Source organism: Heptranchias perlo, chromosome 15 (genome assembly GCF_035084215.1).
Source record: "Heptranchias perlo isolate sHepPer1 chromosome 15, sHepPer1.hap1, whole genome shotgun sequence".
NCBI classification, from domain to species: Eukaryota; Metazoa; Chordata; class Chondrichthyes; order Hexanchiformes; family Hexanchidae; genus Heptranchias; species Heptranchias perlo.
In genome coordinates, this window is record NC_090339.1 from 50093821 (window position 1) to 50105586 (window position 11766).

The following is an 11766-nucleotide window of genomic DNA, read 5'->3' on the forward strand; positions in this document are numbered from 1 at the left end:
TTAAAGACCAGCAGGTACCTTGGGGCAGTGTGGGCTTTACCTTAAAGACTATCAGGTACCTTGGGGCAGTGTGGGCTTTACCTTAAAGACCAGCAGGTACCATGGGGCAGTGTGGGCTTTACCTTAAAGACTATCAGGTACCTTGGGGCAGTGTGGGCTTTACCTTAAAGACCAGCAGGTACCATGGGGCAGTGTGGGCTTTACCTTAAAGACTATCAGGTACCTTGGGGCAGTGTGGGCTTTACCTTAAAGACTATCAGGTACCTTGGGGCAGTGTGAGCTTTACCTTAAAGACTATCAGGTACCTTGGGGCAGTGTGGGCTTTACCTTAAAGACTATCAGGTACCATGGGGCAGTGTGAGCTTTACCTTAAAGACCAGCAGGTACCTTGGGGCAGTGTGGGCTTTACCTTAAAGACCAGCAGGTACCATGGGGCAGTGTGAGCTTTACCTTAAAGACCAGCAGGTACCATGGGGCAGTGTGAGCTTTACCTTAAAGACTATCAGGTACCTTGGGGCAGTGTGAGCTTTACCTTAAAGACCAGCAGGTACCATGGGGCAGTGTGAGCTTTACCTTAAAGACCAGCAGGTACCATGGGGCAGTGTGGGCTTTACCTTAAAGACCAGCAGGTACCTTGGGGCAGTGTGAGCTTTACCTTAAAGACTATCAGGTACCTTGGGGCAGTGAAAACTTTACCTTAAAGACTAGCAGGTAACATTGGGGCAGTGTGAGCTTTACCTTAAAGACTAGCAGGTACCTTGGGGCAGTGTGAGCTTTACCTTAAAGACTATCAGGTACCTTGGGGCAGTGTGAGCTTTACCTTAAAGACTATCAGGTACCTTGGGGCAGTGTGAACTTTACCTTAAAGACTAGCAGGTACCTTGGGGCAGTGTGAGCTTTACCTTAAAGACTATCAGGTACCTTGGGGCAGTGTGAGCTTTACCTTAAAGACTAGCAGGTACCTTGGGGCAGTGTGAGCTTTACCTTAAAGACTATCAGGTACCTTGGGGCAGTGTGAGCTTTACCTTAAAGACTAGCAGGTACCTTGGGGCAGTGTGAGCTTTACCTTAAAGACTATCAGGTAACATTGGGGCAGTGTGAGCTTTACCTTAAAGACTAGCAGGTACCTTGGGGCAGTGTGAGCTTTACCTTAAAGACTAGCAGGTAACATTGGGGCAGTGTGAGCTTTACCTTAAAGACTATCAGGTACCTTGGGGCAGTGAAAGCTTTGCCTTAAAGACTAGCAGGTGCAATAGGGCAAGTGAATGCTGTAACTTAAAGACTAGCAGGTACCGTGGGGCAGTGAAAGCTTTGCCTTAAACATTAAAGGTGCAGTAGAGCAGTGAGTGCTTTTCCCCTCACTTATTTGAATTAATGTTGCACTTAAAATAACTCAAAATCTCAATCGCACTAAAGCTGCTGTGTCATTTTAAAATGCTACAGAGCTGGAAAATTGTGCATGTGGTAGAAGAACCCTCCAACATTAAATGAAGGTTATTTCTGTCATGGAAATATTTTGTTCAAACATACATGAAACTTAACGATGACAAAAGAGAAATTAATCTCAATTGGGAGAATCGTAAAATTGTAAAATGAAGATGTTTATGCATTGGGTATAGGATGGAAAATTCCTCTCGCTAACAAGTCGGGGGTGATTACTATTCAGCAGTTACATGGCTGAAAAACAAAGCACCTCGGCAGCTTGTGAGTACTTCAGAGTATTTATTTACCACACCCCTCCCTCTGCCTCCACTCCCTCAGTGTATTTATCTCCCCTCCGTCCCTTATTCTTCAGTGGGATTATCCTCCATCTTGTGTTTTTCATTGTTAATCCTTGTGTTTGATTTCCCACTCTCTGTGTTTCTTCCTCGATTTTGGATGCTCTAACTTTCCTTTCTCTGCTTTCCTGCAGAATTGCAGCAGTTTGGGCGGTTGTTGCAGTGCTTTCCAAGCCCAAAGATCTGCTCCTTATCTACTACAAACATGCAACTTATGCCTTTAAGGTCTAGTTTCTTCGGTACAAAGTTTAATAAGTGAATAAATAACAATTAATAGTACACAGGTTAATGGAAGAAAAGTGGAAACTTAAAACACTGCTGATTCCTATATATTGAGATAAAGCTATTGATGTCCAGACATGTCAAGTGAAATAGTCTGAATGAGGGAGATCGGTTTACTGTCTTGTCACTGTGTTGTACATTTAATTAAATTGCCCCGTAACACAAGATATATTCTATTGCATGTGTGCTGCGATTTATAAAGGCATAGATATTGATACTGATGTTGACTATGATGCAATCATAGAGGAGTTTTAGGATTTGAAAGCAATGTGCATTTTTTAACAAATTTGCTACAATTCTGTAGTATACTTGAAGAGACAGCAAATATACCAATTGCAATTGCATTCTTTTCAAAGATTTTAATGCATCAAATGTGTGGTGCATAAAGCAAATTACCTTTATGCATATAATATGGAAAATAAGACCGAGTAGATAATAATACAGCATATTTTCCAGAAGATCAGACAAGTGAAAAATGAAGCACACGGGAACACCCACAACAATGACACCATGGTGTTTTTGATATAACTTTAAAATGATAAACAGTATTCGAACATTGAGGATAAAGAAATTGGACACAGAGTGACAACAGGCTTCATTAAGATAAGGGTAAATGAATATTTATATTTTTGATTAGTGAGGAGGAAAGATTGATATAACTTCTAGATGCTACTTGAAGGCAAACTTTAGGAGGGGGCATCAGTACAAAGGACAGCCTCTGAGAAATGTTGTAAGCCAGTTGATTTCAGGTTTTAGGTCTCTCAGCTAAGTAGAGAGGCTAAGAAAAAAAATTGAATCTCATTAGAAGTAAATGATGTTAAGAAGACACACGATCCAAGTTTTTAATGAAGAGCATTGATAATATAAATATGGATATATGGATGTATTTTGTGTAAAATGCAGCGTGAGTGGACAGAGGACATGATTATAAGTTAAAGAAGCCCAGAGCTAAGTAGCTTAAGGAACACATTCTCTGTGTTTAGGGCATTGATCTGTGGAATAGACTGCCAATCGATCCATAGGTAAGGGGCATTCCAAAGGGAATCAAATGGATTTCTCATTCCGCAAAGAGAAGAGGGATAGGCAAGAAAATGTTTTTGAGCCAAGAATTGCTTTCATTTATAAAAAGTATACCATTAAAATACAAAGCTCACCCTCCTCAGTATGTGACTTACACCTTTGTGGGATATTGTATACCATTTTGCTTCATTAAAGTCATTAACGGAGACCAAGGCCATGATTTTAGCATGGTGACAGGAAGTCAGCGGGTGGGTGAATTTGCACGTGGGGAATCTGGAGGCAAAGTGAGCATGTTTAAATCTCCGATTGCATCTCGATTGCAGTCAATTATCATTGTTTCTGGGTTTTGCGTCTCCAAGCTGCGCAGTGGGCATACTGCGCACCCGAATGATGCAATTTAAAGCCCATTATTTAAAGGGCCAGTACAAGAATGGATTTTGAAGGAGAAAGGAGAAATGGAGTCCAGGAAAGCAAAGGCTGCATCCAGGTTCATTGATACTTCACTGGATGTACTACTGGGTGCAGTGAGAACCAGGAGGGAGGTAATTTACCCAAGCGATGGGAGGAAGAAACCTGGTTCTGCCACCAAGAAGGCATCGCTGGAGGTGGTAGGAGAGGTGAGCAGCAGGAACCCAGGTCTTGGCTGCAGTGCAGTGCAGAAAGCGGTCTAATGACCTAACCAGGTCAAGTGAGTACATTTGCTGATTCACCCAAATCCTGTGAAATGCAACACCTCCCCTCCCCCCTCCACGCCCCCAGTGTTGGCACGTCTACTCTATCACATCACTCCTCACACCCAGTTAAGTTTCAGCATCACCCAATCCTTCACTTTCTGTGCACTTCCTCACCTCTCCATTTGTGCACCCATCACTCCCACTCACCCCAATCCTGATGCAATGTGATGCATCTGTCTGATAATCACCCTCTGATATATCTGCTTCATTGTCAGCCTCACCCAAAGCATTTCATCTATCGGGTGGATACGTCATCTTCAGTCACTCACAGGTCTGTTCTTTCTCCCCTTGTAGAAGAGAGTGCAAAATGCAAGGGAGAGGATGAGGACTGGAGGTGGATTACCACAAATAGTCCACCTCACAGATGTGGAGGAGGAGGCCATGGACATCAGTCGGACCGTTGCATGCCTATCCGTCGGAGGTGGAGAGACTGGCAACCTGCAGATGGCTGGTGATATCTTCCAGGGCCTTTACGCCTTCAAGAGGAAAGAGCCGCAATGGAAGAAAATGATTCCTCATTCCTTCTGAGGGTGCACCGTCACATGACAGACAGCCATGCACCAGCCCAGATACTCGCACTTCGGTGGGTCCTGTTAGTTGGGTTGTCACCTGGTGATTCACCACTCACAAGTGAGCACGAGCAGGCACTGGTTGGAGGGGTAGCTGTGGAGAGTCTGCATTGGTGGGTACACTCCTCTCCAAGCTCTGCTCAGTTGGACGCAGATGCTGAACTCCCGAGGGCCATCACTGAGAATGAGAATGATAGAGGTACAGCTGCACCTTTGTGAGGTATTGGAAAATGTGCCGCACACACTCTCCACAATAGCAGAGAGGATGGAGGAGTCCAATTCCATCACTAGTGGAATGGTGGTGCAGGTAAATGCGAGAATGACTGCAATGGAGAGAATGGTAACCTCCAACGAGCTTCAGGCACAGCTCTCAAATGAGTCCATGCAGGCTATGACAACGGCTCTGCGGATTCTGGATGCTAACATGTCTGCCGCCTTAAACAGGCAGACAGACACATTAGCCATGGCCACGCAATGTGGCACATCTGCTCACCAGCCTGCTGGCCAGCAGAATGGTGGGAGTGATGTGGCCATGGCCCAGGAGAGGGATGAAGGTGAAAGGGGACATGGAAGTGGGGACTTCAATCAAAGCACTCCCACGTCTCACCCATTGCCCCCCCACCCCAACCTGTACCTGTAATATTGCCTCCTCTCCCGATGGCCGAGTCTGCCCCCACACAGGTGCCAGTGGAGCAGTCTTTGGCGGGGTCCTCACGGGCTCCAAAACCCAGAGGGTGTAGGCTAGTAGCATCTCAGAAGTCAGGGCAGGGATTTGAGCAACCTGCCCCTACCTCTGCTGGGGATGCACCAAGTTGAAGTGGTAGAAAGAGAAAGGTGAATTATAATTCACTAAGAGTATGCACAAGGGTGTTTGACGAGCGAGCTGTCATGTTGTTAATTTATATAGTTTTATTATGGCACATTAAATTTAATCATTATCACCACTGCCACGTCTTGGCCATTATTGAGTCCCTTTTGTGAATTCACCCTTTCATGTGCTTCTTCATGAATACCAAGACATGATGCCACCCATTGGGCGAGTGTGCAATGGGTGTATGTATGGTTGAAGGACTGGTTTGTGCAAAGGGAGTGGGGGTGGGGGGGAGCTGCGGTTTGCTGGTGGTGGTTGTTCCAGGCAGTCTGAGTAGTTCAAAGTCTTCAATTTGCGTATCTCATTATGAGATCCTGTTAGAGATGAGAGTATCCCTGGTATCACGGGCAGTAATGTGCATCGCTGCTCTGGCGATGGGTTCCCCATCTTCATTTTCCTCATCCTCCTCCTCCTCTTCCTCTTCTTCAATGTTGCCACCAGATGAGGATGCTTGATAAGTGCATTGGACCTCCTCCACCTGTAACCCTTTCTGCTGAGCGATGTTGTTCAGGACGCAGCACACGACGATTATTCTGCGCCCCCATGCTGGTGAGTACTGAAGGGCTCCCCCAGATCTATCCAGACATCTGAAGCATATCTTCAGCATTCCTATGGCTTGTTCAATGACAGACCTGGTGGTGATGTGTCTCTGGTTGAACCGCTGCTGTGCCTTGTTGGTGGGGTTTCTCACAGGTGTCATGAGCCTGAGGGGGTATCCCTTCTCTCCAAGGTGCCAATCCTTATGTCTGTCTTCTATGTGGAAGAGATCCGGGAGGTTGGACTTGTGCAAAATGAACGATTTGTGACAGCTACCAGGGAATCTGGCGTATGCCTGCAGAAATCTCTTTCGCACACCAGCTGGGCATTGATGGAGTGATATCCCTTTCGGTTTATAAACTGTCCTGGCTCATGTGTCCTCACTCTGGCTGGCTTATGTGTGTGCAATCAATTGCACCCCTGGGAAGCCAGCTAGAGAGTTGAATCCCTCTCAGTCTGGCTGATGTCGTTGTGGAGGAAGTTGACGTACTAGATGCGCTGGCAAACAAGCCATCTGTCACCTGTCGAATACACTTATGTCCAGATGACTGAGACACCCTGGAGCTGTCACCGGTGGCATCCTGGAAGGACCCGGAGGCGAAGAAATTGTGGGCAGTGGAGACTTTAACTGCGACGGGCAATGCGTCGCCAACAGGCCCAGCCAGTAGCTGCATTAAGGAGCATGCAGATGTCTGCGGCCACCTGGCGACTCAAACTGAGCCTGCGTAGGCACTACTCCTCGGAGAGGTGCAGGAAGCTCAGCCTCTGCCTGTAGACCCTCTCACGTGGGTAGTGCCTCTTGTGACCTCAGTCCCTCCGTTGGTCCCCTCTCTGCTCTTCCCCAGGTCCTCATTGTGCCCCTCTGTCTTTTGCAACTGCTGATCACAGAGCTGCACGACATGCCTGCCATGGATAGTGATGTGCCTCCTCCTTAGATGTACTGTGGAATAGATCCATTGCATACCCCCCCCCCCCCACCTCAATGTTGTTAGTTTGAGGGGGTCCAAAATATAGGCAAATTTATCTGAACACAAGAATTCTCAGTCTCAACAAAGAAATCTCAGTCTGAACACAAAGGGCTCGAATTTAGCAGGCCTGCGGGTTCCCAGCGGGTGGTCCTTCAGGAGCGTCGAAAACGCGAACGGCGAAATTAGTGGGTTGCCCACGCGATCGTAGCAGGCAATCCACTAATAGGATCCAATTACCTGCTCCTCCGGGGTCCACGGCGCTGGCCTGCGCGTCGGTCGGGCTGCGCATGCGCAGTACGATCTGTCAGCTGGAGGCTCTCTAGTTAAAGGGGCAGTCCTCCACTGACAGATGCTGCAACCAATGGGACAAATTGCAGCATGGAGCAGCCCAGGGGGAAGGCTGCTCCCAGTTTAATGATGCCTCACCCCAGGTATCATCAGATGGGGTGAGGAGGAGGGGGAGGACACAGATCTTCCCCCCGGCGGGCGGGAGGAAGCGGCCTGCCTCTGCCACCAAGAAGGCCTGGCTCGAGGTGGCAGAGGGGGTCACCTGCGCCACCAACATATCGCCCACCTGCATACAGTGCAGGAGGCGCTGCAATGACCGCAGTAGGTCAGCCACAGTGAGAACACGTAGTCTTTCCCCTACACTCCGTCTGCCACAACACTGCCCCCACCCCAAATCTCCTTCGGCACCGCCAACACTATTCTGTCACATCACCTTTCATGCCCACTCACACCCCATCCTCATCTTACCTCCACCTACTCACCTCGCCAGTACTCATCCTGCCACTAACACGCGACCCAATCCTCATACAATCTCATGGCTCCATCCCATACTCACCCTCTCGTGCATCTCCCTCACGGCCAGCCTCACTCAACCTGCCACCACCTGTGCTGCAGCCACAGGGCATGCATCACATATGTGCAGTAGGCAGGGTAAGGCAAACGTCTCGTCAGCATGAAGGGGGTGCACAAGGGTGTCTGAGGGTTTGTCATGGGTGTTACCCATATTGAATTTCAGAGCCACAAACAGCACACATTATATTGACACCACCACTGCCATGTCTCCGCGAATCCTGTCCATTGTGTCCAATAATGCCCGCTCCTGGGTATCACTATGAGGACCCACCACTGATGCCACCCATCGTGTTACTGCAGAGTAGGTGCAGGTGTATTTGCAGGGCTCGTCCGCGCAGACGACTGAGAGACATCGGCGGTGTAGCCGGCTGCACCCTGGAAGGATGCGGAGGAGAAGGTGTGGAGGACAGTGGTGACTTTGCCAGCGACAGGTAAGCAGTTGGTGCTGGGGCCAGCCAGGAGCAGCTCGGCATGAAAGAGGCTGCAGATCTCCACGACTACATGTCGAGCGAATCTGCGCCTCCCTGTGCACTGCTGCTGGGAGAGGTCCGGGGAGCTGCGCCTCGGTCTGTGGACCCTGTGGCGAGGGTAGTGCCCTCTGCGACGCGTCTCTCTCTGCGGTAGCCCTCCCTCCTGCTGTGCAGGTGGGCGTGCAACCACACCGTGTTGGGGGGATCCACGTCTCTGCGGCGGACGGCGTGGACTGCGAGGCTGCTGGTGGTGGTCATGCTCTTCGTCCTCCGAGGGTGTCCACACACCACCCAACTGGCAGGTGTTGGTCTGAGGGGTTGTGCAGGGTAGGTGTGTGGGTCCTCGGACTGGGGCTGCGGTTTCGTGTCGGTCTGTCCTCTGGCTTGGCCGGGGGGTGGTGGGGGGCAGGGGTTGCCCTATGTGACGCGGTGGCCTCCTGCGTGGGTGAGGGCTCTCCCCCGTGGAGCGCACCTTGGCACCTGCCACAGGCTGCTGGCTGCAACACGCCTGGTTTGAAGGGTCCTGTTTCCCCCAGTGTGGGAAACTGACTGCCTTGAACCTAAAATCCCACACTTCCTCTTTTGACAGCTGCTTCAGCTCATTAACTGACCACAACGAGCAAGTTAAGTGCTCTCAAGTGGAACCCCGCTGGCTTTAATTGCCTGCGGGATTCCCACCAGCGGGGCTTTCGCGCGCAGCCCCGCACGTCAGCGCGGTACCCGGAAGTGGCCGGGATTTCGTCCGAATCCGGTCACGTGATCGGAGATCGGGATTTTCGGGGCCCCCCCGCTGGAAACCCGCAGGTAACCCGACCCTAAAATCGAGCCCAAAGTATTCCCAGCTGATAGGACAGAGTGCCCAGTTGCAATACCTCATCTTTTATTGAGATGTGTCAATCGCTGGTTTAAAGAGCCAAATGAGCTTAGAACCATAGAAAAGATACAGCACAGAAGGGGCCATTCGGCCCATCGTGTCCGCGCCAGCTCGAAGAACAACCAGGTGCCCATTCTAATCCCACCTTCCAACACCCGGTCCGTAGCCCTGCAGCTTACAGCACTTTAATTGCAGGTCCAAGTACTTTCTTTCCTGCTTCGGCTGCAACTCGCCTCCATTTCAATGGCGTGTTGCAGAAGCCACGGGAGACACGTTCAGGAGAAGTTAAATCCGGTTCTGTTGCGGAAGCCACAAAAAGTTAAGTACCTAAAGTGTTTCAACCACCTGAATTGGCCCTTTAAATATTGTCCCACTGGCTTTAAGTGGCGACGGGACTTCTGAGTTTCTATTGTGAGAGTGCATCCTATTGTGCCTGAGTTTTGGAGTCGGAATGCGGTCCCACTCCAAAAAGCTGCTACTTTAACCCCCCACCCCCACCCCCCAAGCCACCCGTTCTCGGAGGTTAAAATTACCCCGAGTGGTTCATTTCTCAATTTTTAACCTGTTTAATTTACCTGATTCCATCTAGCATTCTATTGGCTGTTTTATTCATCACCAGTGGCAACTTAACATGCAAAAAGGCTCTATAGTAAACTTGATTGTTTCAAAGGTAAATGCAGATAATTACCCTGATATTGCCCAGATAACCTTAAACTCTATCCCACTGATTGGGGGTAATTTATCATTGTGCGGTGTAAAGCGGGTGATAGAGAATCAGCGCCTCGTTTTACATCTCTCCCGATTTTTATTTCTACAATGGAAAAATTACCCCTACAATACTTTAAGGGCTTGGAGATACTGACTGTGTGAGGATGTTAGGGGTATTGAAATACCTGATTTTTGCATTGAATTTGCACCTTCATTTGTTCAGAAATTATGATAACTCTTGAAGCTCAGACAGTTCACTTACTCCAATTCTGTTGAGCTACAATGTTCTTCTGAATAAAATCACTCTCTGAAATGCTTGGATTAATTCTGTTTTGTAACAGGACAAAAACTCAATTTTGTGCTTTTCAGTGAAACCAAATCCTCCTGGAAACCTGGCAGTGAATGTCACGACCAAAAACGAGCTCTTTTTGAGCTGGGATGCACCAATGAAACTATCGAGATGTCTGATGTATGGAGTCAGGTACCGAAGTAATAAGGATAAAGAGTGGCAGGTACTGTGTGGCAGTGAAAGCTTTGTCTTAAAGACTGACAAGAGTTTTACTTTATAAAAGGATAGTGACTAGTTTCTAGGAACTGGATGGTGTAGTGGAAGTAGATTACCCCTTTGCCACTGGGAATTAGGATGAAGGTCTCCTCTCTCTGCCAGCCGGCTTGGTTCTAGCTGCTCTGTGTAGGACCTTCCACCAGACTGAAGGCAGAAGTCTGGCATATAGTTGATGAGGAAATTCTGAGATTTGGGATAATAACTGCTTGAGGGTGTTACCTGGAGGAAGGTATGATGACATGTCCATATGTCCGGGACTTGGTGCTGACCATAACTGCTTTGCAGAAAAGCAATCAGCCACTGCTATGCTTCACATCTCCAACTGATGGAAGCACCATTTAATGGGATATGTTGTGTGCTCATGCTGTAGTTACAAGAATGGTGACAACCCACTCATACATTTTATGATGAGATACGCTGTTCACCATGTTTCGTTTGAAGAGCTGCTAAGAACCTGGAAGGCTCAAACCCAGCTTGTTTGTTTCTAACAATGGACTAATGACTATTGTTGGAGGGATGCTAGCTTGGGTCTCTCTGTGGTCAAGGTGACTCCAAACTGACGCATCTCATGATGGAAGTTCAGAACCAAATCCATCCCCCTAACTCCCCACTTCCCCTCCCCCCACCCAATCCCCCACATGGAAGATACGATAATTCAATACGTCAGCCATGCAGGTCTGCAGTATACCAGGGCATTGTTAATCATTGACCATCTAAGCTGGCTCACTAATGGTACCTGGAGGGACAGACCTTCACTGGTGGCTGGGATTCTTCCCACTTCGCTCTGGAGAATCCTGCCCTAATGGATGAGGTGGGCCTAACTGGAAAAGCAGCAGGAAGCTTACCAGTTCCTTGCTCTTTCACTGGTTAAACTCCAGTAGTATGCCTGCATATGCTTTAAGTCTCTATGGCTTGGCTTTGCCAATTTGTATCTAATCCTTCCAGACTTGGGAATGTGGAATATGCACCACTGAGAAAAGACTGTGCACTTCAGATTGGACAAACCAAAAACATACAGGTGGGTCTAAATTTCCCAGTGGCTTGAACAGGAGACTCTTAAATGTAGTGATGGGTTTCTATGTGTGTCAGGCAGTGATTGACCAAAAATAAATCTTTTGCCAGCTGTAAGGGTCTTACATAAAATGAAATTGAGCAATCTCCTAGCGGACACAACACAGAACTGCTGGCAAGTTAGTGCAAATAGGAAATACGTGAAGCTCACTGAGAAGGGCAATAAAGAGACAGATGTCACACCAATACATGATGGTATACTCTTCTGAGGCTGCAGTCTTTTATCATATGCTGTGAGAACTTTTTTGAATATGTTCCAGTTTTATGCAGTGTCCTTGGGTTACTTGCCAATTTTGCCTTTAATCATGAGACCAGTGATGGTTGGAATAAGGTAATTGGACCCATGGAAATTCCATTCTGCAGCAATTCTCTTTCCCATTGTAGCACGTGTACTGCAATTTTCATAGCCCTGTTATTTTCACTTCTAGTACCTTAGTTGCTATCCCCTTATTAACATT

The 11766-nt window shown here is 48.1% G+C and overlaps 1 protein-coding gene across 2 annotated transcripts in view; it reads left to right on the top strand.

Annotated features, from left to right (window-relative positions):
- LOC137333085 (cytokine receptor common subunit gamma-like) overlaps positions 1-11766 on the top strand; it is a 39704-nt gene that overhangs the window by 13259 nt on the left and 14679 nt on the right. For both annotated transcript variants that reach the window (XM_067997203.1, XM_067997204.1), the window contains exon 4: positions 10042-10184. In XM_067997203.1, coding sequence (XP_067853304.1) covers positions 10042-10184 — 143 coding nt within the window. The remainder of the gene's footprint in view (positions 1-10041; positions 10185-11766) is intronic.